This window comes from Musca autumnalis, unplaced genomic scaffold, assembly GCF_047663935.1.
Source record: "Musca autumnalis isolate F117 unplaced genomic scaffold, ASM4766393v1 scaffold_3, whole genome shotgun sequence".
Lineage (NCBI taxonomy): Eukaryota > Metazoa > Arthropoda > Insecta > Diptera > Muscidae > Musca > Musca autumnalis.
The window spans coordinates 247,930,366-247,955,886 of record NW_027411866.1 but is presented as its reverse complement, the minus strand read 5'-3'; the positions used below and the strand labels follow the sequence as shown (position 1 = coordinate 247,955,886).

The 25,521-nt window shown below is 37.8% G+C and overlaps 1 protein-coding gene across 50 annotated transcripts in view; it reads right to left on the bottom strand.

Annotated features, from left to right (window-relative positions):
• Window positions 1-739: 739 nt before the first annotated feature.
• The window catches only part of AMPdeam (AMP deaminase), an 87,062-nt gene continuing 62,280 nt past the window's right edge, over window positions 740-25,521 (bottom strand). For 29 of the 50 annotated variants that reach the window (XM_073977699.1, XM_073977691.1, XM_073977693.1 and 26 more), the window contains 9 exons: window positions 19,944-19,991; window positions 4,031-4,146; window positions 3,854-3,948; window positions 3,663-3,788; window positions 3,266-3,596; window positions 3,037-3,200; window positions 2,677-2,967; window positions 1,460-1,865; window positions 740-1,392 (listed from right to left, as the gene is read on the bottom strand). In XM_073977699.1, the coding sequence (XP_073833800.1) occupies window positions 1,219-1,392; window positions 1,460-1,865; window positions 2,677-2,967; window positions 3,037-3,200; window positions 3,266-3,596; window positions 3,663-3,788; window positions 3,854-3,948; window positions 4,031-4,146; window positions 19,944-19,991 (1,751 nt within the window). In that variant the 3' untranslated portion in view covers window positions 740-1,218. The remainder of the gene's footprint in view (window positions 1,393-1,459; window positions 1,866-2,676; window positions 2,968-3,036; window positions 3,201-3,265; window positions 3,597-3,662; window positions 3,789-3,853; window positions 3,949-4,030; window positions 4,147-19,943; window positions 19,992-25,521) is intronic. The other 21 variants (XM_073977709.1, XM_073977710.1, XM_073977715.1 and 18 more) reach the window with 1 other exon arrangement.

The following is a 25,521-nucleotide window of genomic DNA, read 5'->3' as shown; positions in this document are numbered from 1 at the left end:
TATGGTTATATTATTTTGTGTATAATTAAAAAATTATTTTAAAGGAATGGCTCTTTAAACTAATTAGCCCGTGCGGTGACTGTCTTTGCGTTATTTATCTTAAGTATAGATTTAAAAGCCCATCTTGAGGATATTGTCCTGTAATGTAAATTTGATTAAACACCTCAATAATAGTTGTTTATTGTTTCTTTCTGTTGGTATTTCCGATGTCTTTTAATTGATTTTATTATTTATTCTAAATCCTATTCATTGATTAGTCTTCCTGGAAACCTGATTTGGATGAGTGTTGTTTTGTTCGTCTGTAAAAATTTTAAAATATGTATATTTTTGCCATCGTTTTTTTATCCCCACATTCCTCTTGTATATATACCGGATGCTCCTTTATTTTTTTTAATCGTCCTGGTATTCCTTGTTTCGTTGTGCACTTTTGAAAGTTGCAGTTTTATTTCTTCATTCAATTCCCAATTTTTGCGTAGTTAATGTTCTTAAATTTACTTCGTTCTTTGCGAAGTGCTCATATTTCTTCCGTTATCCAGTTTTTTTCCGTCTAGTTGTTGTTGTATATACTACAACTTTCGCCACGCAACGTTTGGAAAGAGTACAGTTTAAGGATCTAAATATCAGCGCGTTTTTCTCTTCTTTCAGTGATTATGTTAAAAATGTCAATATTTAATAAATATAATTTATAATACATACTTACTATGTGGTCCTCCTTTAATATTTATTTAGAACCCCATTGTTTGTTTATTTGTTAATATATAATTTTGTTGTTTTTTATTGTTATTGGCTTAACAAAACAATTAGAAACGAGAATACAAAATATAAAGAAATTGAACATGATGATTATTATTAATTTGTTTATTTTTAATTTAGAAGATGTGTGGATTTAAGTAAATATGCATATGGTTCCAGCAGCAGTCAATGCCCAATCTTCTTCTTCTTGTTATTTATAGAGAATATATGTCTGTATAATACCCTCAATATAGCTGGGGTGACGGCGATATTATACGGTTCTATATATTTCTGTTTTATATACAAAAAAGCTACATAAATAAATTCGCACATTCGAAACACAACAAACATTCATTCAGAGGCGGCGCCAGTTTATGCTATGAATTTTGTTTGGTTGGTTGGTTGGTTGGTTGGGTGATTGGTTAATAGATTGTTGAATGGTTGGTTCTTCATAGTATAAATCTCTGGTGTGTGTTTGTCCGATATTTAGGGACTTTCCTCCATATGGGGATGTTGATGAACCTTAAATATATTCGACAGTTCATCGAGTAAAGTTTCCGAACGGTAGGCAACACGTATATCGGGTACATTGGTGCGTGTTATATCATTGCCAGCCACACCTTCTCGCGTGTAGTTGGGACCCAACCAATGTTGTTTCATCTGTAAGAAGGAAAAGAAGAGGGGTGAGGTTACATGGTGATGTTAGGAAAGAAATGCCAATTCTTACCATATGCGGAAATCCACTCATCAGTACACTGTTGCGTGCCAATTCACACATATCGCATGAGCTCAATTTCCACACCTGAGCTGCAATACTGTACTCTTCCATTAAAGGTTCTTTGGTGAAATGGAATTGTAGGGGATCATCAGTTGACAGCGACACAATGAGACCACGTGCCAAATACTCCGGCAATGGATTACGATGATAGTTGAGGAAAAGTGAATTATTCGATAGCGGAGACATGGCAATGCCAATTTGAGATAAATAATATAAATACTGAAGAACAGGTACTTTACGCAACAACAGGCCATGGGAAATGTTCTCAGCCATTAGATAGCCGCAGACCAGATGTTGTACCGGGCCAGCTTCGCCACAATGGGGACGTAAAACGAAGGTGTTTAAGCCACGTTCCCTGGAAAAGAAAAAAAAAACAAATATATTCAACATTCAATTTACCAAAATTTGTAGAGCACTTTAAGACCATAAACGTGGATTTTTTTAAAGAAAAAATTTGCAGGACATTCAAGTGCACTAAACGTGGATTTTTTAAAGAAATTTGTTTGAGGACAGTTAAGGCCTTAAACGTGGATTTTTTAAAGAAATTTGTTTGAGGACAGTTAAGGCCTTAAACGTGGATTTTTTAAAGAAATTTGTTTGAGGACAGTTAAGGCCTTAAACGTGGATTTTTTAAAGAAATTTGTTTGAGAACAGTTAAGGCCTTAAACGTGGATTTTTTAAAGAAATTTGTTTGAGGACAGTTAAGGCCTTAAACGTGGATTTTTTAAAGAAATTTGTTTGAGAACAGTTAAGGCCTTAAACGTGGATTTTTTAACGAAATTTGTTTGAGGACAATTAAGGCCTTAAACGTGGATTTTTTAAAGAAATTTGTTTGAGGACAGTTAAGGCTTTAAACGTGGATTTTTTAAAGAAATTTGTTTGAGGACAGTTAAGGCCTTAAACGTGGATTTTTTAAAGAAATTTGTTTGAGGACAGTTAAGGCCTTAAACGTGGATTTTTTAAAGAAATTTGTTTGAGGACAGTTAAGGCCTTAAACGTGGATTTTTTAAAGAAACTTGTTTGAGGCCTTAAACGTGAATTTTTAAAGAAATTTGTTTGGGGACAGTTTAGGCCTCAAAGGTGATTTTTTTAGATAATTAGTTTGAGGACATTTTAAGGCCTTAAAGGTGGATATGTTTAAGGAAAGTTTTTGTTGCTCTACTTACTTTCTAAACTGATTCAACACCGCCATATTGGCATACATATAATAAATATAATAGGCATAGGGAGGATTTTCATCATCTGTCCACTTGGGTGGTGTGGTTATATCACCATCAAACAATGGATTTTCGGGCTTAGATTCATCATCTACCGAATCGAAACCAATGACATAACGCAAGAAACGATGTAACTCGGGATGTTTGCTGGGTTGAGCTGTGGCCTCAAACAATGGTAAAAATATGTTATCCAAAATATCCTGGAACGAGGTCATCAATTTGTTGGATTTAAAGATGTCACTGTAAAAACGGTGAACAAAAAACAAAATTAGAGGTTACGTTTCCAACTTGGAAATTGAAATCACTTACTAAAGACGTGGTATTTGTATGAGCCAACGAATATTTGTCGAATAGACATTATAATCTATGGCCCATTTGGCCAATTTCTTCCACTCATCACGAGATTTACCATAGATGGACAGACGTAATTCTGCATTTTGGTACTTGGATTCTTCCAAATCGAATGCCACTTCCTGTAAATGTTAAAGAAATGTGTAGAGTTATGATCATCTTTGTGTATATGGAGTTGTCTCCTTACCTTTATAATTTGCGCAAAATATTTGCCATTCGAATAGTTATCGGTTTTCAAAAATACCTCACGTAAACGCGACTCACCAATTGGATTATATTTGGCATTGAATTTATCAAAACGATGGAAGGTATTACGATCTGCGTGGACATCCAACATATCCACAGTGAGGTCATAGGTTGTTAAATTCATTGATTGAAATACTTGGGCCAAGGTCATTGGCTGGCCCTTGGTAACAGTTACCACTTCGTTGGAATTCTTTTTCAAAGTCTTTTTAATGAAACGCAATAGGTGTTTTTGATTCATGCAGGAGGCGGCATGGATGTGGGTATCCACTTTTCTATAAAGGAAATAAAATAAGGCATTTAGAAACAATTGTTTAAGAATATTTTATGATCCTCCTAACCTAATGTTGTAGAAGTCGCGATGTGGCACGGCCTTTTGAGAAGCCAGTTCTCTCAGTTCATTAAGTAAAACATGCAACTGGAACTTGGAGGACAAGTAACATAAACGGCGATAGCAAAATGATTTCCTGAAGAGAATATGGAAATATTTAACAAAAATATTGAATGGAATTTGAAGTTACAAACAACTTACAAGGGTCCATCGGCAATCATGTTGCACATGATTTGCATGTCATTGCAGAAATCCTTAAGTTTGGGATAATTTTGTATCATGGGCTCTTGGGAATCCTAAGGAGAAAACGAAAATCATTAAAAGTGGTCATAAAAAGGGATTCCTTTGCAGGAATACGTCTTGCATCGAATCACTTACCTCATTCAAAAACACATTGTAAACACCATCCATGGCACGAATGCTGTAATTCTTGTCCGGTGGAAATTCAATATCCCAGGGATCGCTGGTTTCCGTTGGTGGGTGAATGGGATGATCTACGTACGCAGGTGAGTATTTTTTTGCCGCAAATGTGTAGTTACGATACGATATGTCGCAAAAAATATGATGTCAGGTGTTGTGATTGTGGATGTTTTGATTTCGGGTGCAATCAAAAAAAGTGCAGTTTTGTTGTTGTTGTTGAATTTTTCAAAAGTTGTTTTTTTTAATGGACGCATGTGAAAACAAATCGGATGAAATGAATAAAAAATTGTTTCAAAAATTATTTTTAACATTACTCAATAGACGAACGGGCGAAAAACAGACATGGAATTATTTAACTTAAAAGAAGTAACAAAAATTAAAACAATCTCGGAATAATTAACAATGGATAAATTATTTAAGTAACAATGTAACAAACAAACGAATTAACTCACACACATGATGATGGCAGTTGAACACGGTTATATGGACTTGTTTATTTTTAGATCAATTCTTAAAAATCAATTTGGCCAACCAAAGTTATTCATTATAACCATGTTTCACTGCAATTGATTTGAAGGCATTGTTGTTGTTGTGTGTTGATATTTTTCTGGGTTTGTCAATTCCGCAATATTTGGAATGCAAACGTATGTATAGCGCATTCGTGATCTGAGTGTATAAATTTATGTACAGTTATATGTCTGCATGGTAATAGCTGGAATCGATCTCGTATTCGGACATTTTCAGTTAATAATTGAAAACTCTAAACTACGTAACTATCGGCAGAAAAGAATAGGTAAATGTTTTAGACAGTAGATGAAATTAACTATAAGTTCAAATCATTAAGGCAGCCTCTGGTCCAAGTTGCGACAACAGAAAACAAATATTTTCGAAAAATCTAAACTACATAAACGGGGGCACTGGACTTTATGCTTAAACATTCATTTCCTTGGAATTTTTCTACCAGCATACATTCCATATTGCATAAACAAAGGTTTGTTCTCGTTGGATCCCCGAGAATCGCGCATAAAAGGCTCGTGTCAAATTGTGCAAAGAACATTTGAAACAAGTAAAAAAACTTTAACTTTGGTCTGGTCGAATTAGTTTTCTTGTCTTACGAAAGTACCAATGCCCACAATTTTAGGTGGAGAAGTTTTTAGATAACTTAGTCAGATAAAAACTTGAAAATACCTGGAATCGGGGCTATGTCAAAACATGAACATATGTTCAATTTTTTTTTTTTACTTTTTTTGGGTGCCACCGTGGTGCAATGGTATGCATGCCCGCCTTGCACGCAGAAGGTCGGGGGTTCGATTCCCCGGCCAAGCAACATCAAACATTTTTCGACGGTGGCAAAATACCCCTCAGTAATGCTGGCGACATTTCCTGAGTATTTCAGCCTTGAAAAACTTCTCCACAAGTGGTGTCTTAAGACACGCCGTTCGGACTCGGCGATAAACAGTAGGTCCCATATCATTGAGCTAAATATGAATCGGGGTGCACTCATTGATATGAGAGAAGTCTCCCTTGTCCCGTATGGGATGTTGTGGAACAATGTTTTTTTTTTTTGTTTTGTTCAAAATTTTTGGTTGAGATGTTTTCTGCCAACTTCAAAATTTGAGTGCCAAATTATAACTGATTCGGTCTGAAAATGTAGCTTACAAGTAAAATAGTATGAATCGGATTTGCCGATAGAGATATACCCTCAGCTTTTGACATAATGAAAAGAAGCAAAGGTAGTGTATTTTGCTTTTTCCAATACATTACTACGGGAACTATCTGAATAAACATGTCTCGAACAGGGCTCTAGTTATCGTGCCATCAGGCACTATCATACTGGATTTTTTATAGCTTTTGGATTATTATGTCAGGAAGCATTGACTGGTCCACGAAAAACATTATATCGCTGTAAACAGGGTCACGAAAAGTACTTTCGGTAAAAATTTGCAAACGTCCCTCCTTCCTTTTACCGTCGTAAAAGGGGTCACGAGTACAACTTCCTGGAAGAAAATCATGACGATCCGAGAGGTTTTCTTAAACTTTATCAAAAGCGTTTAAAAACCATGTGTTGGAGGTGTCTGAACCGCAGTTGGAAAATTGCTTCGACAATTGGTCTTTAAACATCACTTTTAGAGAAGTTGTCGCCTCGATTACTCTGAGTGGTATTTTCGGCATCGTTGAAAAAGTGAAGGTGCCGACAGCTTAGCTGTATCGTTCGGATTTTAATTGTACCTTTGGAACTCTCTCTCTCTCTCTTTCTCTAGATCATGAAGAAATCTCTTGACGTGCCGGGTTGGGAAAAGCCACCCAACAAGATTGTAGTAGGGACAACATCTTGTTGTGTTAATGCGACGTTAAATTTTTCATGTCCTCATGATGATGGTCTACTGGTGTCATGAGGAGGCACCATGTTACAGTTCTCAGGACGGCATTCTGGCAGGTTTGAATATTGCTTTATAAAAGGTCAACGACGTTACTTTGTCTGCAACCCAAGTACTGCCGGTCAGCAATTTAATGACCTTGTTCCTACTTCTTATCTTGTCGCAAATAGCTGTGGCTTGCTCGAACGACCTAAAGCCAATATTTTGGGATAGTTTGTGGTTGGAATGAAGACGCCAACGACCTCATTTCAGCCGTCTAAGTAGTAAACAGTGTGACAGTAAATTTAGCGGCGGATATTTTCATATTCCTCAGCTATGTAAATATTTAACCTATCACATACATATCGTCACCTGAAATACCCAAAGACGTAACCCTCAACGTAACACTTTTAGGGTTACGTCTTTGGGCATTTCAGGTGACGATATGTATGTCATCGTCGATAGGATCCAACGCCAAGAAGGTAAAATCATCCGCATACATTACTTTCTCTATTTCGTCTGGAGGATGTAGAATTTCTGAAAGTTAGGGGTTAAACAGTTCCGGAGATATCACCGGGCCTTAGACTTCTTATTTCTGAATTCCACAAACCGCTAGCGTCCACACATATCCCTGATGACCCATCGGTTCAAGTAAGGTCGAAGTGTAGCACTTTCGACATCCTCGAACAGCTTATCATGACTGACCATAAAAAGGGTTTTAGTTTGGTCCAAGGTTGGTTGAGACTTCGGCTAATATGTTTGAAAATCGCGCGCAGGGCTGTTGTGGTACTATAATGTTTCCAGAACCCGTGTTTTTGTTGGAAAGGAGTCTTAAGAAACTTCGTTACTGGAGCCTAAAGTGAGATCGGCCTGGCTAACGATAAATTGAGAACTTTGCTCGGATACTCGACTCCATGTTCATCCAGCTGCTGTAGCATCACCATTGAAATTCCGCCATCCGACCATCAAAGGGATTGGTTGATGAATTCTCTTATTGCCCATGTTCAGGAAAGTGCTGCGTTCAGAGGTTATGAAGTCGGGGGGTGAGGGTGATGGTCCAACACAAGAGAAATTGTGGATTGCCAAGTCACGTCGATTGTCAGACCAGATGACACGCTGGATATGTCAGGCGAACTATGGGAGCCTTCAGCTCTTATATGTGTATGGACAGTTCCACACTTCACCGCTACCCTCATAGACTCTAATTATGGGTCACTAGACTCAAGCCCAAGCGAGATACGTCTGTACTGGACACTGTACTGTGACTACAAGTCCACCATTACAACTTCCAAGACTGCAGGTTTTGTGAAGCTTCGTTTCTTTAATCACCACGGCCATTATCCTTCTCCAACTCATAAAATCTACCCTTGATCATCCCACGAATGTTATCAGGAACTGGAATAGCAATACTCGGTGTTAATGACTCAGTCTGGGGGTACAGTTGGCGCAGCACGAAGCTCCCTCACGAAGCTCAAGCCTGAACAATTCCGGAAATGTACCTATTCGGGGCAACCTTTGCATATAACCGACACTGACCTATCTTAGATGAGACTGAGCAAATCCATGGTCCGGAATTACTCTTTGGCCGGGCTCGGACCAGCTCACCGGTTATTTTCCGGCGGATTCTTGGAGCTTTCGGTTCATTCACTCTGGGGGTATGGACTAGGCAACAACATTATATGATTGTAATCAGGACCACCAAGTACTAACAAATCTAAAATATGCTCGAAGAGCGCTTAAACTACATATAATCAAAATTTAACACTTGTAAGGGAGGTATCCCGAATCAGTTGTCCGATATAGACCATCTTCGAACTTGGATGGAGTTTGAAAAAAAATATTGCAATATGCAAATGTTGGACCAACGTCACGTTCGATAGTTACCCACCAGCCATTTGAGTTGCCATGAACAAGTGATGTTGTTGTAATCAGGATCAGGCGGAATACCTTGGGCAAAAGTTTTACAAGAATCGTCGGACAGACCTTGAACTGCACTTAAGTGAAAAATTTGAAGTTTTGTTGGGCCAGTTATTCCTTTGTATAGTTATCGTACCCACAAAACACTTATCTTCATTTAGAGCTTGTTTTAGAGTATTCGAGCCATGGTTTTGCCCCCGAAATAAATTATATCGTTGTAATCAGGACCACAAAAACTTACTGACTTACTTAGCTGGCCCATTACAGAACATTTGTTCCATAGACCGAACTAAGAAAAGAACTTAAATTCTCTCTGTTTAGTGTAGGGATACGTAAAACCGATTTCGGTTAATCGATTAATCGGTTATTAGCCGTAAAATCTCTAATAATCGTAGTCGACTATTGACTGTGCGAAAACCGTATAACCGATTATTCTTAATCGACTTTCGAAGGTCGGAGTCAACTATTATTCGTAGTCGACCATTAGTCGTAGTCTATTTTTATTCGTAGTCGACTATTAATCGTGGACGACTATTAGTCGTAGTTGACTATTGGGTGTGCTAAAACCGCGCAATGGACGGTACTTTTTTGTACATATGTACATCACAGATTGCATCAACGAAAATGGTCGATTATATTCGATTATGATCGGTTTTCCGCGGTTAACGAATAATCGAAACTCGACTTTTAGTACACTCTCACATAATCGACTAACCGAAAATCGAGTTTTAAGTTTTTCACGAAAACCGTATAATCGAAAAACCGATTATTGCATTTCACTGCGTATCCCTAGTTTAGTGCTTCGCTTTTTGGAATACCGCGCCTTGTCATCTCTTCATCCAGTTGTTTGCGCCATCTATTCCTTGGCCTGCCAATTCTGCGTGCACCGCCAAGCGGTCCGTATTTATACGCCTTTTTAGCGGGTTCATCTTCGCTCATTCTTATAATATGGCCTAGCCAAGGCAATCGCTTCATCTTGATACGTTTAACTATATTTATGTCGTTGTAAAGCAGATACAGCTCGTGATTCATGCGACGTCGATATTCACCGTCAACGCAGATTGGTCCGTAGATCTTTCGAAGAATTTTTCTCTCAAACACACCAAGCCCTGCCGTATCTGCTTGCGCAAGTACCCAAGCTTCGGAACCATACATCAGCACGGGTAATATCAGTGTTTTGTAAAGCGTTATTTTTGTTTGACGAGATGTGGCTTTGTTTTTCAACTGCTTACTTAAGCCAAAGTAGCAGCTGTTGACCAATACAATTCTTCTTTTTATTTCACAACTGATGTCGTTTGTTGTGTTTACGGCGGTGCCGAGGTAGACGAAGTCTTTTACTACCTCAAAATTATAGGAACCAACTTTAACAGTTGGTCCGATCGCAATGGACGCATTGCGCGTCGACACCATCTGCTTAATCTTCTCGCCGTTTACCGCCAGACCTATATCATCAGCATACGCAAGTAACATGTGGCTATTGGTGTAGATTGTGCCACTTCTTTTGAAGTTTGCCTCTCGTATAACCTTTTCTAGAAGAATGTTGAAAAGATCACATGAAAGGCTGTCTCCTTGCCTGAAACCTCTTTTGGTATAAAACTCTTCGGAGAGGTTCTTTCCTATTTTAACTGAATATCTTGTGTCAGTTAGAGTCATTTTACAAAGCCGAATGAGCTTCGCGGGGATACCAAATTCAGACATTGCTTGGAATATCTTTGAACGTAGCGGGCTGTCGAAGGCTGCTTTAAAATCGACAAAAAGGTGGTAGGTGTCGATCTGCATCTCTTGGGTCTTCTCCAGGATTTGCCGCAGGGTAAATATCTGGTCAATAGTGGACTTGCCAGGTCTAAACCACATTGGTATGGTCCAATTATTTCGTTGACCATGGGCTTTAGTCGTTCGCACAATATCCCTGACACTATTTTGTAGGCGATAGGGAGAAGACTTATGCCCCTATAGTTGGAGCATAAAGTCTTATCTCCTTTCTTATGGACGGGACACAGGATGCTCAGGTTCCAATCGTCGGGTACGCGTTCTTCCTGCAAGATGGAGCTAACTAGCTGATGCATACACCTTATCAGCGTATCGCCTCAGGTTTTAAACTGCTCGGCTGGTAGGCCATCAGCTCCTACTGCCTTATTATTCTTCAGCCGGTTTATTGCTGTCTTTACCTCATCTTGGCCGGGTGGTATACATTAAATACCATCTTCTGGGATTGGATCTGTGGTATCTTCGTCGACTTCGCTACTATTGGATACCAACAGTTTGGAATAATGCTCTTTCCATATCCTTAGCACACTATCTGTATCAGTTACCAGATTACCTTGCTGGTCTCTACAGGAGGATGTGCCAGTTCCAAGGCCATCAGTTTGATTTTTCACTCTTTGGTAGAATTTTCGGACTTCATTCTGTCTTCTGTACATCTCGATTTGTTCACACTCCCGCATTTCCATCTCTCTCTTTTTCCTGCGGAAAAGACGTTTCTCCTCTCTGCTTTTCTCCCGATACCTCTCTCGTGCGCTACGCGTTGCTACGGATTGTAAAGTAGCCCTATATGCTGCATTTTTCTCTTTGGTAGCAGCACGACACTGCTGGTCATACCATGGATTTCTTGGTGGAGGTCTCTGGTATCCAAGTACTGATTTTGTGGTTGTTTGCATGGAGTGGGCAATGTTTTCCCATTGTCCTGATATGTTATCGGGACGAGGAGTGCTTTGATTAAGCAGTTGGGCCAGTTGAGTGGAATATGCTGTGGCTATCTGTTGTGATTGCAGCTTACCGATGTCCAACTTCCGTGTTGTGTCTCTTCGCACTTTGTTTGCTACGATTAAGCGTTGCTGCAACAAGGTAGTGGTCCGAATCAATGTTTGCACCTCGGAACGATCGTACATCCAACACGCTTGATGCATGTCTTCCATCTATCACAACGTGATCAATTTGATTTTTTGTTCTTTGATCTGGCTATAGCCAGGTGCCTTATGAATATCGAGATGCTTAAATCTGGTACTGCTAACTACCATGTTTCTTGCAGCTGCAAAGTCTATCAGCCTCATACCATTGTCAGATGTTTCGCTGTGGAGACTGAATTTCCCGACTGTTGGGCCAAAGATATTCTCTTTTCCAATTTTGGCATTAAAATCGCCTAGTATAATTTTAATGTCATTGGCAGGGCAACGGTCATAAGTTTCATATAAGCGTTCATAAAATATATCTTTGGTCTGTTCGTCCTTGTCTTCAGTAGGAGCATGAGCGCAGATAAAGCTGATGTTGAAGAATTTTGCTTTTAATCGAATTGCAGCGAGTCTTTCATTCACTGAGGTGAAGCTGGAGACCAGATGTTTTAACCTCCGACCAACTACAAATCCGCGACCAAACGCATGCTTTATGTCATGACAGCCATAATACAGTGCCGTCACCTTTAGGTGTTGTTGTGACGCCTTTCCCGTTCCATCGTATTTCCTGTACGGCAGTAATGTCGACCTTGTACTTTTCAAGTACTTCTGCCAATGCGTAAACTGCACCTTCTCTATAAAGAGTGCGAACATTTCAGGTGCAGATTCGCAGATCATGGTCCTTAAAACGTTTGCGGAGGTCGTCAACTTTTGAGGGATTTGTTTTTCTTTTCTTTCGTTTTTTCATAGTAGGCTGTTTTTTTCTAGGGGAGGGTTACTAACCCGACGCCCAAACCCAAGTTTTTAACGTTCTTATGGGTGAACGCGCGGCACATGTTAGCTCACTACCTTTAACGGGTGTTAAAGGCAGTTCCCCAGGTTACACCACGGGGAGATCAGTATCCACTTGAGATGAAAGAGGGACCAAGATAAATACTGGGCTTTGCCATGTTAAAGCCGGTCAGGACCGTTCCTTGGTATCTTCCATCCCCTACGTCACCACAAAGACTACCTTCGGCAAAAATTTCAAAGCGATTCTCGAACTGCGCTTAAACAGCACTTAATCAAAAAGTTTTCGAGATTTTGTGGGTAGGTAACCAAGGGAGTGGAGCTGTATTGTACATCTCCGAACTTGATCAAAAAGAAAATATTTCTAAAAAATCTTCAATTATCCAATGACTGAAAATATATTTCATTTCAAACGTGTAATAAAAAGGACCCACGACAGTTCTGAATGCTTTATATTTACATTTTGATTCAAATTTGTTCTATTTTAGAGGATTTTCAAAATGTATTTATGTTTTTTCCTGAGAAATTTTTAAGAACGACCCTATTATTCAATATTTTCTTTGACATAAAATTTTCAAAAACAACAATGTGGTTTTTGTAAATTTGTTAGTTGTTGTTGTTGTGACAGTGTTTTATTACCATGTTTGTATGTTCAATCTGGCTATGGGTCTATCTCCAGTTCCAGGAAAGTGGCTACTGGAGTTAGGTGAGTAGGTTTGGCGGGGCAGTTGAATAGGTGCTTAGGATCGCGCGGGCCCATGCCGCATACTGGGCAGATGTCTTGCACGGTGCGATCTATTCCGGCTCAATAGGAATTTAGGCGACTGCAATATCCCGTCATTGAGCCAAAACTACTGTGGTTTGTCGTGGCAGCTGACGTTCTTCAGCTGCGATAGATGGGGGATGTACTCCGAGTATTTTATTCACACTATAATTGCTTAAGGCCTTGGCAACTGCGTCCCTGTGAATGCTATTCAAACCTGCTTGATATGCTTGTTGATCTAGAGGTTATATCCTGTAACGTTGGACCTCTCCCTCTAGAGCATGGATCAGGGACGTACGCAGGGGGGGGGCACAGGGGGCCCGGGCCCCCCCCGAAATGTTTTGGTCGAACAAAATTTGTTAAGCTACTGTAACTACTTATTATATTTTTTTCTCATAAAAATGTTTGTATGAAGATTTCAAATTAAGTTTCTGAACAGAAATGGTTCATCATTAACAAGTTTTGTGAGAAAATATTTGAAAAATTTTTGTTTGTATGCTGTTTTTAGAGAAACTTCCAATGAAACCTGAATTACTTCTTCATGTCATATCATTCCACTATCAAATGCGAATTCCATAATGAATATACTCCAACTTTATGTCGTATTCGAACTATATATAGCTCTCGAAGCTTAAAACTCATTCCGTAACAACAAAAATAACGAGTTGAGTATTGTGGGAATGGAAGTCTATGAAAAAATGTCTATTGGATAAAATGTATGAAGAGTCGGTCCTTCGTGGACTACATCATGAAAGCCATTTAGAAATTTGTTTTACTGACATCGCCAAAATTTTGTTATCATATTTTAGACAAATTAGCTGCCAAACAGTATGAGAAAATAATGAAGACAAATGCATTTTTGTGCGTCACTTTATTTTTTTCCTTATCATCACCGAAGTATAATTGTAGCCTCAGACTTTAAGGTTACGAGATTATATACACTAGGATACGAAACAAATAGGTCTAATCAAAATAATGAGATTAGACTCCACATATGTTTGTACGATATTCGTTTCAGACAAGATGGAAGTACTTACCACCGTCCGTCCGTCTGTATCTTTGTTTGTCTGGCAGGTTGGAACTCATGATAACTCTCGAACGGATCAACCGATTTGGTCCGAGATATGGATCTCGTAATGTTTTGTCCAAATTAAATTGAAGTTATATCGGTACCTCTGCCATAAAAGTTAAAAACTGTTAACTAAAATGGTCGAAGGGACTAACCGATTCAATCTAAAATCGAACCTAGTATGGACTACCTAGGTCCACTCGCAAATTTACTTCCAAAAGTACATCAAGTTCCAAGAGAATTTTTTTGGACAACATCTTCAGGTCCCTCATACAAGTCTAACATAACTGCAGTGTAAAGACTGTTCGAGGATCTTTTGGACGTTTTGTAGTATTGTTTACAGCGATATCCTATTTTTCGTGGACAAGTTCATGCTTCCTGACAAAAATGTAAATACTACGGTGATCGAAATGTTTGATTAATTCAAGCTCGAGGTCAATTTTACAAATATTTTATTTATTTACTATCAATATTTCGCAATTTCTTGAATTTCATCTTCAGGATGTGATCTACAATAATTTTCAAGAAGAAACATAATAAAATAACATTATTAAAAACACAGAAGTTTTCATATGAAGCTAACAACAATAAGTATCATACCATAAATTCGCTAAAAAAACACGTAAAAAACCAACTAAAATAGCTTATGGGTGCGGTTACTATCGAGAGGAGTGTCTCTCAAAATAAGATCCGTTTCCAAAATTAATTATCTTATTATTAGCGAATAATTATGTGGGGTTCAATAAGGATCGATTGTTATTTGTCAAAACTATATAGAACTAAGTCCATCAAAGTATTTGTCATCGAGTCCAAAAACTTATAATCGTACAATTAAGAAGAACAAAAATTATAACGCTTCTTTTGTAACATTATATTAAAAGTAAAAATAATCCTGGAATCAGACTCTATCTCCTCCGGTAAACAACATTGTGCAACATTTTTAAGGTAATCTTGTGCAAACAATTTGAAGTGAGGATTTTGTGAAAGTACAGACCCAAAATACAAAAGCCCTAGTTGCGTTTTGTTGAGTCAGATCCAGCTCGGATTATCCAAACATTGTTAAATATTGACTTTTTAAACAACTCGGGGCTATATCTCTTCTTCTGAACTCTGAAGCAAATTTGTAGATAAGGACCAGACCAAGGCAAATTTATATAAGGTATATGCATGAATTACAACTACTAACAAATTTACAAAAACAACATTGTTGTTATTGAAAATTAATTGTCAAAAATAAATATTGAATAATAGTTCCAAAAAATGTTTCAGGAAAGACATAAATACATTTTGAAAATCCTCTAACATTTTGAAAACTAAATTTACAAAAAAAAGTAAGAATACAGCAGGTTGTCACTTCTACCTTGTACATATAAATAGACCTTGGGCCAGACTAAAATATTTGGAGAAATAATGAACTGGAAAAAGTACATTTATTGCTTCAAATGTTATAATATATCTAAAAATTCCATAATTTGTATACATTTCGCACCATATCTCCAAAACTGTTAAATTTTTCTTAATTTTCGAAATAGTGAAAATCTTTCTATAGCAGAGATAACTGCAATTCTTTGTGTTTGTAAAATTCTGCGATAAACCATAACGTGTACCTATATGACTATATTCTATTTTCAATTCTAAATATCCTACTCTGAAAATATTTAAAATTGTATGCTAAATATTATGAATTCTTTCTATTGAATTTATATGCTATGTATTAATATTTCATATAAAACTCGAAAAATCTATTTTTTTTTTGCTCATTTTAAAGTACATGTAGAATAGAATATGGGTCAAAATCTCTGGTTAACCGAGAGAGTCTTTAGTGGGTACCGTAAACTGCTTTAGTATAAACAGTGCTTTATAGGCGGGCATTTGTCAGAAAGATTTTTTCAGAAAAAAAAGAAGTTAACTCAAGGTTTAATAGATTAATTAAACAAATGCACGAAAATGGATTCTTATAAGTGACCATAACCCATTAAAATAGCTTTACGTAACGCTACACAACATTTTTTAATTTCATGATTTTTGGTCAAGTTGGGCCCCCCCCGAAATGAAATCCTGCGTACGTCCCTGGCATGGATATCCTTCCTGATTTGCCTGAATGTGTCGGGCCTACCCACAAGATGGTGATTGGGGTGGCTCACACGGTAACATCCAAGCAGGTACTGCAACGAAAGCATCTCATTGTGTTGCTTTACTGGAAGAACCTTTGCCTCCTCATGTAGATGGTCCACAGAAGATTTGAGGAGGCACCCTGTTGCTGTTCTCAGGGCGGCATTCTGGCAAGTTTGAATCTTTTTCCGATTCGTATCACATTATCTCGGGGACCAGACTGGCGCCGCATAGCTTACTGCACCCCAAGTGCTGCCGGCTAGGGACTTGAGGACCTTGTTCCTACTTTTCAGTTTGTCGCAGATAGCTGTGGCGTGCGCGCACGACGTGAAAGTAGTGTCAAATGTGACCCCTAAAATTTTGGGGCAGTTTGTGGTCGGAATTCTGCTACCGTCGACCACGACATTCAATTCTCTTCCAAACTGCGCTGTCCATGTGGTGAACAGAGTGGCTGTAGATTTTGTGGCGGAAATCTGTATATTCCTCGAATGGAAAAATGTGGTAAGATCGGTTAAATAGTTGTTCACTCACAGATGTCATCAAGGTAGGTACCTGGCTCCAGGATCGTACAATTATCCGCATACGTTACGATCTCAATGCCGTCTGGAGGGGGCGGAATACAGGAAAGGTAGAGGTTAAACAGTTCCGGAGATATCACCCCTTCGTGGGGAACTCCCTGTTTCACTCTACGGGGTTTGGACTTCTTATCCCTGAATTCCAAGTACGACTGGCATCCACACATATAATTGACTGTCCAAAGTTTCAAGCTTGGCCGGAGGGTTGTCTGCTCAATGTCCTCAAACAGCGTGGAGTGCCTGACTGTATCAAAGGCTTTTGATAAGTCAAGCGCCACCATCACTGTTCTATCGCACGGCCGTCTCTGGTTGAGTCCTCGACAAATATGTGTGGAGATGGCGTGCAGCGCTGTTTTCGTACTGTGCTGCTTACGATAGCTATTTCTGATACTGGGGAGGACTAAGGCTTCAAGGGTCTTTGCTACGGGCAACAAATGCGAAATCGGCCTGTACGATTCACTTTTGCTGGCATCCTTGCCTGGCTTCAGTCGCGGGACCACCCTGCCTATTTTCCAGACTTCGGGAACAATAAGGATGGCAGGCGACAGGTTGAGAACTTTAGTGAGATACTCCACTCCCGGCTCATCCAGCCATGGAAATTCCGTCAGGGACCAACACTTTGGATGATTTAGCGTTCCTGATGGCATTGGCAACATAATCCATTGCAAACTGTGGTGGTTCCTCCTCGGCAGGAAGAGATCTAATGCTACGTAACACTCTTCTCTTCGCCCTGTCACTCTCGGTGTGCTCGACAAACTGTCGATTGAAGTAACTTGCACACCTCTTCGGGTCAGTCAACGTAACGTCGCCAGACGTGACTGAGATCCTGTCATCACTCCTTCCGGGGTTCGAAAGTGACTTAACCGTTGCCCACAATTTACTTATACCGGCTCCAATGTTGCAACTCTTCAGATGATTTAACCACTTGTTCCGCTTATGTTCGCCGACCAGCCTGTTAACTTCCAGTGTCAGCTCCCTGACTCTGGGGTCATTGGGGTTGGTTGAACGAAGCTCATCACGATCATTTGCTAATCCCGTCGCCTCTGCTGGGAAATTTGGTTTTACTTCGGGTATTCGACCAGCAGGTATATGACGAGCGGCATTGATGATGTCTCGGAACGTCCTTTCCGCTACCGGAACATCATAAGGATTGGCCAACAATCTGAAGTGGTGATTGGTGAACTCTCTGAAACTCGGCCAATCAGCTTTCTTATGAGTGACGAATGTGCGGCGTTCAGAGGTAATGAAATCGGGTGGTATGCTAATGGTGACAATTATGGGGAGATGGTCTGATCCAAGGGAAAATGACGGGTTGCCAGGTAACGTCATTTGTCAGACCAGGTGACGCTATGGTTATGTCTGTGACACGCTCCTCTAATTCTGGTAGGGGTGACCTCATTGACCGTGCAAAATGTAGAGCTGTTAATCTGCTCAGCCAGCGCTGTACCTCTCTGGTCGTTTCCGAGGGCCGAATGCCACATCTCATGATGCGCATTAAAGTCCTCCAGGACCAGACGATTATGACCTTCCAAAAGCGGGATAATGTCAGGCTTATAATCTGAGATACAGCTATTTCTCGGCGGTATGTATATGTTCAGCAACTCTATCTCGCCATTTCCACACCTGACTTCTACCTTCATACATTCCATGTACGGGTCATTAGAGACGGGCTCAAGCGAGATAGGTCTGTATTGAACAGACTGGTACAAAAGGAAAGCTAATCCCCCACCTCCACATCTGGTGCGATCCTTTCTTATTACGTTGTAACCATCACAACGTACTGAGCTGTGGTCTTTCAGCATGGTTTCCTGCACCGCCGCGACCTTGACCTTCTTCCGATTCATAAATTCCACTATTTCATCTATCTTACCTCGGAGCCCATTGCAATTAAATTGCAAAAAGGATGCATTTTCCGGGATTGGAACAACAAGGGATGGTGTTAAACGTTGCGCGTGCGGCTGCTGTTGGGGGGACTGCGGGGGAGTTTCATAATCTGACGACGAAGAAGTTTCGTAATCTGACACTCTGTACACTGAGGTGGCAGCCGCTGTCCGGAACGCTGATGTTGTGTGGTTCCGGGTAAATCCGGTACAGAGAACCCGCCACCGTGGGATTTCTTAGTTGTTAGTTGTTGTAATTCATGCATCTACCTTATATAAATGTGTCTTGGTCTTAAAATATGTGGGGTCTAAAACCGTGACAAATTGTATATACCCTCCGCAGCCATAATGATGAGGAACGAATCTTTGTATACATTCAAATCCAAATCTTGGGTTTGGAAATTCCTAAAACTTGACTACCTTTTTGGTAAAGTGTGCCTAAAAATCGGAATATCATCAACTGGTTTCAAATGTGTTATCTTGCCTGGATCAACATAACCTAGGTCTCATCATTTTCAGAAAATAACTTTAATAAAAAAAAATGGAAGTAAAGCGTAATGATAGCATTTTGTGCCTTTTGTGTAAGGTGTTCATTGTGATTGCATTGGATGTTCAAAAACAGAGTTCCATACACATTTTCAAAAACATTATACATAAAAAATCTAAGCACTAAACAAGAACTAAATACAGTCAGTCGACGATGCAAGCATTTCGACAGTGTTCAAAGTTGACAGTATTTTAATAAACAAGAAAACGTTTTTTGGTGTGCACCATATTTGGAGGAGAACATTACGAAATTTATTTTTATAAAATTTGGTGCAAATGTAGGTTTGTATGTGGGTGGGTGTTTTTAGACTAATTGGCAATTCCCCTCCATATGGGCAAACAAAGAACTACAAAGAAAACAAATTGCATAGAAAGCATCATTTTTTGTTAGTAAAATGCCTATTGAAGCATTTTCGAACAGCTGGTGTGGTGTCATTCAATTAACAAAAGCAAGCAAATAAAATAATAAAACTGACAAAAATAAATAAAAGCAAAAACAGGAAATTTATAAAGAAGCACAGACTTTCGCAAGTTCGATGGAATCAATTCAATTTTGAATTTAAGAAACTATAATTTCTCAATTGTCGAAGAGTTATGATTTTAGTAATAACTTTGCGATTAACCAGCAGTGTATGGGGTAATGTCTTTTTAATAAATTTTAGATGTCAAGAACATTGCGAAAATCCTGCCTCAATTTGAAAGCAATCTACTTTAGAAGCATATAAGAATTATTTTTATTTATTTTCTTATAATAAAAAACAAAACAATTTTTTAAAGGAAAGCAGGGTAAAAAGGGGAAACAAATGAATCATAACTCAACATATAAAAAACTCAAATCAACAAAGAAAGGTAAATTATCAACAAAGAAAAAATAAGAAAAGCAAATTAACGAAAAAATAACTTAAAATATTTAATAAAAAACTTATTCTTTCGTTTTTTTTGTTTGGTTTGAGAACAAGGAAAGATCTGTTGTACCTCTGGGTGGAAAATGGATCATAGGTAGACTGATCTTGCGGATTAATTCTATAAAAGAATAATGAATGAAATCAAGGTGTGTACAAGAAGAAAAAAGAATTAACAAAATTAGGATCAACCAAAAAAAAATAAATAAAATAAAAACACACATAAAAAATAAACTAAAAAATAAAAATATAAAAAAAACAAACTATTAATGAAATGAATCGTACTCGTACGAATTATGATTCGAATGGAATCAAATATTTGAAACTCTAATTAGACACATCAAATCTGTTCTAAATTAAAAAGGACTACACAGTATTACAACTGAAGACCACTGTAAAATGTTATGTAAAACTTTATGGCCAAGACGATTCGAAATTATATTCGTTCGAATTACTAGAAAACTTTCGTATTAAAAAAAAAACAATTAATTCATTTTTACTTTCAAGTTTCCACAATAACATTCAAACGAATTTAGTTTCAAATTGTATTAGAGAAACATACAATTAGTTTGACATGTTGAACGATTTGAATTTATGAATTTTAAATATAATCCAAGGCCTATAGAAGGTCGGCCATTCAGAGTTCTGTTAACAACTTTTGACAAAAACCATAATAGATTTTATATTATTGTGATTTGAGTTTCTTTGTATTTTAAATCACAATAATGTTTTTGACAACAAGCCTCCCAATCAGGTGTGCTTAGTGTCCACCTGTATAAACTGTGATATAATCATTTTATTTTCAAAATTAACATTTTATTTCCAGTTTTATAAATTTTCATATAAATTATAGCTAACAAGAAAGTTCTTTTTAACTTATGTATTTTTAGATATAGTATTTCTATTTATAAGATTACTAAATATTTTATTGGAAATTTGTTTATGGTTTGTACACTAATTGCAACAGTTAGTTATAATATAAAGGAACTTCAATACAAAATTGACAAATAAAAAAGATTTAGGTATTATATTGTAAATTAAAAATGTCTAAGAATTATAGCCACATAGCAAAAACGGTTAATAAAATATATATATTTGGTGCAATAGAAAGGATAAGTGTCTTTTGGTTACACATCAATTCTAAATAATAATGAAATTATTCGATTCTGAAATGGAATAAGATATTCGATATTTCGTATAAACAACCTACAGTCAATCCATTTCCATGCACAACTTCATATACTGCCGCATGGGAATAATAACACAATGCAACAATTTCAGCCATGATCTGGGGGAACGAAATTGCAATTATATGTTATTGGTCAGAACTACAAACTAACAAGTAAATCGGAAGGTACGGTCCTATAGGAGTATTTCAGGGCTGGAATGTTTCATACCTCTATCAAAAACTTAATACCAAATATCAGGTATTTTGGTGGAGAACGAGCTATATGTAGAAAATCGGGAGGTACCGTTCTATGGGGGCTATATGAAGACATGGACCTATACCGACAAACTTCAGATGGAAAGTTTTATACCCTCAACGAAGACAAAGTACCATCTTGCAGCCATTTCCGTGTTACAATGAGGCTAAAACCTTCAATATACCAAAAATTAGGATATACCGTTCCAATGTGGTACCCCCAATAACATGCACGTATAGCGACAAATTTCTGAGGGAAATTCTTGTAGCCGGAAAAAGACTAAATACCAAATTTCAGCCGCTTCGGTGGAATAATGAGGCTAAAACATTCAAAATACCGAAAATCGGCCGATGCCGTTCTATGGGAGCTATATGAAGACGTTGACCTATACCGACTAATTTCAGGTGGAAAGTTTTTTAGCCACAACGAAGACTGTGTACCAAATTTTAGCCATTTCGGTGTAGGGACAATATGAGGGCGTGTGACCTATACCGGAATATCTTATACCCCAAGTGAAGACTAACCATCAAATTTCAGCCATTTCGGTGGAATATTAAGGCCACAACCTTCAAAATACCGAAAATCTGGAGGTACCGTCCTATGGGGGCTATATGAAGGCGTGGACCTATACCTACAAATTTCCGGGGGAAAGTTTTATACACCCAATGAAGACTAAATACCAAATTTCAGCCATTCCGCTGTGATAATGAGGCTAAAACCTTCAAAATACCGAAAATCGGGAGATATCGTCCTATGGGGTCTATATAAAAACCTTGACGTATATAAACATTTTATGGTAGAAATATTTCTTAGCCTGTGGAAACACAGAATATAAACTTACAACTGATTCTGTGGTCAAATGGGACTAATACATTCAAAATATCTTTAAGTGACGCGTACTATATATGGGGCGTTATATGGGGGCTATACCAAAACGTGGACCTATGTAATCATTTTATGGTAGATATGTTTCTTAGCCTATTAGAACGCAAAATGCAAAGTTACAACCGATTCTGTGGTCAAATGGGACTGATACATTCAAAATATCATAAAATGACGCGTACTATATATGGGGCCTTATATGGGGGCTATACCATATATATATATACGTGGACCTATATAAACAAAATTTGGTAGAAATATTTTTTAGCATCTGGAAACACAAAACGCCAAATTGCAACCAATTCGGTGGTCAAATGGGACAAATATCATAAAATCATTTGTATGGGGGCTATACGAAAACGTGGACCTACATAGCCCGCTTTCAATACCAAAAGTCCTACATACATATTATAGATTTTACCAAAATTTCATGCACCTACTTCAATCCGTTCGGAAGCTAGAGTGATTTTCACAGACGGACGGCGATACAAGATAAGGGGGTGATACAACAAGTGCATTGTCCCAATTTCAACTTCTATATCTCAAAAGTTGTAAAACCTACGAAAATATCATTAAGGTCAATTTTGATAGCTACAACATTTCGTTTATTTCCCTTTTGATACGACTTGCGGTTTCCAAGCAACATCGCAAAAACCTAAACAAACGCTGAAAATGTCAACTTGAATCGCGATTTATTTAAAAAGCGCTTCGGCGATTTTTTTAGTTTTTTGATTTTTCTCATTTATGAACATTGTAGTTTCAGAATCCGCAAAAACTTCCCAGGTGTAAGCACCTTCCATTTAAATTTGATTCAAGAGCACCGTGTATATCGATGTAGAATTGCACGCTGATCAAGAATATATATAGTTTGTGGGGTCTAAAATGATTATTTCGAGTAGTTACAAACGGATTGACAAACTTAATATACCCCCCATCCTATGGTGGAGGGTATAAAAAGGGTTTTTAGCAAAATGAGAGGACTCGAATATTTAATATAGTGAATTTTTTCCATGGTAGACATTTGGATTAGTTCTAGAATAATTATTATTGAAAATATCATATCGGTTTTGAATAGCCCTCAAATGAAGTTATAATAAAAAATCACTTTAAAAACGAAAAAAATCACTATAAAATAACTGAAATATAGATTAAAAGGATTAAAAAAATGTACGATTATTACATGACGTCGCTAAAATTTTTTAAATTGAATACACCGTCCGACAATTTTCAAAAAATAATAATAGTATTTTTAATTTTTCGTTTTCTCATCGTTTTGACCTTTTAGAGGTTAACAAAATTTCAAAGGTCAACATTCTTCTAAAAAATATATATTTTTATTTTATTCCAGGATAAAAAGGACATCAAAAATATCCTTGAAAAATTAAGTCAAAAGCGAGCATTTGTGGGGGAGGTACCAGAAGGAGAGGACCTATAAGCACCACCTTCGAATTTCATCCAATATTCGAAGAAATATTACGATATCCAAAGTATGGACGAACGCAATATTCGGTTCGAGCTCTCCAGGCACTACATATGGTGCCATAGAGGTTTTTTTACAACTTTCGGTCTGTTGCATGTTGCTTCAACAAAAATCAAAGTGATTCGGTCTGTTGCATGTTGCTTCAATAAAATCAAAGTGATTCGAGAGTGAGTCTTAAAGTGAATTTATCCAAAATTTTGTGTGGGAGGTACCCGAAGGTGTGTACAAATATAGTCCATATTTGAACCTGATCTATATCTGGCAGATATATTAGGGTGTGTAAAGTATGGACCACTACCATCAAGAGTTATCGTGCGCACAGTTTTTCCGAACATTTTTTATCTTTTGTGGGGGAGGTATCTGAATGTGTGGACCGATATGACTTATCTTCGAACTTAAACTAAGTTTGCACAAAATATTACGAAGACCAAATTGTGGACCGAATCGGCAGATCCGTTCACGGTGTCATGGAGCTTTGTTGTACCTTTCAGGCTATTTTGTCAGAAAGTATGAGCTTGCCCCTGATGAAACTTGTATCGTCGTATGGGGGGCAGTGAATACAAGTTGCTACGACAAAAATCAAATCGATTCGTGAGATGGTCCTAAACTGAACTTTTCCGAAATTTTGTGTGGGAGGTAACCGAAGGAATAGACCGATTGAGTCCATACTAAAACCTCATCTAAGTCTGATAGAAATTTCACGATGTGCAAAGTATGGACAAAATCGGTTACTCCGGAGGTATATAGCCCATCTTCGAACTTAAAGTAAGTTTGGGTAAAATATTACGAAAGCCAAAATGTGAACCGAATCGGTTGATCCGTTCGAGAGTTATCGTGCGCTCCAGCCAGCCAGACAGGCAGACGGACGGACATTGCTCAATCGACTCCAAATTGTCTGAAACACATTTCGTCCAAACATACTTGGGGTCTAAAACCCTTATTTCGATGAGGCACATTTTGCTCGTATGAAACTGTATATACCCTCGTTAGCATAAATGCTGAGGGTATAAAAACTGAAAAATATTTTTAAACTTTTCACGATTTCGGACAATGGTTGAAAAATATTTAAAAAAATCTATTACTTGGACTGTGGTTGAAAATATTTAAAAAAATCTACAATTGAAAAAATAAAATTAAAAAATATATATTCCCGTTACATGCATTTAAAAAAAAAATCACGATAGAAAAAGACATTTATATTTGACGAATCCACGATATAACGTTGAAAAAAATTCACGATTATCATTGTTATACCCTACACCACCCTGTGGTAAGGGTATTATGTGTTAGTGCATTTATATGTAACATGCCTAAGGAAAAGATATAGACCCATAGTTCCTTCTAGGGATATGCATAGAATCACTTTCTGAGTCGATCTATGCATGTCCGTCCGTCCGTTCGCAACGTACAGGTCGCATTTATTGTTCGATTTGTCTGAAAATTGGGGAAGATCATTTTTTTAGCCTAATGAAGAACGCTATTGGTGAAAATCGGTTCAGATTTGGATATAGCTCCCATATATATTTTCGGCCGATTTGAGGTATTTGATGTACTAAACACGCTGTATCTGTCCAATTTTGATGAAATTGTGAATGTATGATGGAATTAGGTCTATAGATAAATATGCCAAATTATATCGAAATCGGTTCAGATTTGGATATAGCTCCCATATATAGTTTACCTATTCACAGTGGTGTAGGGTATCATATAGTCGGCCCCGTCCGACTTTGATCTTTTCCTTACTGGTTTTTTTTTTAATTCCACGATTATCGTTGAGAAACAAAATTTAAAAAAATCGCAATTGTTCTTAAAAAAATATTAAAAAACCATAAAGATTATGCTTGAGATTTTCTACGCAATTAACG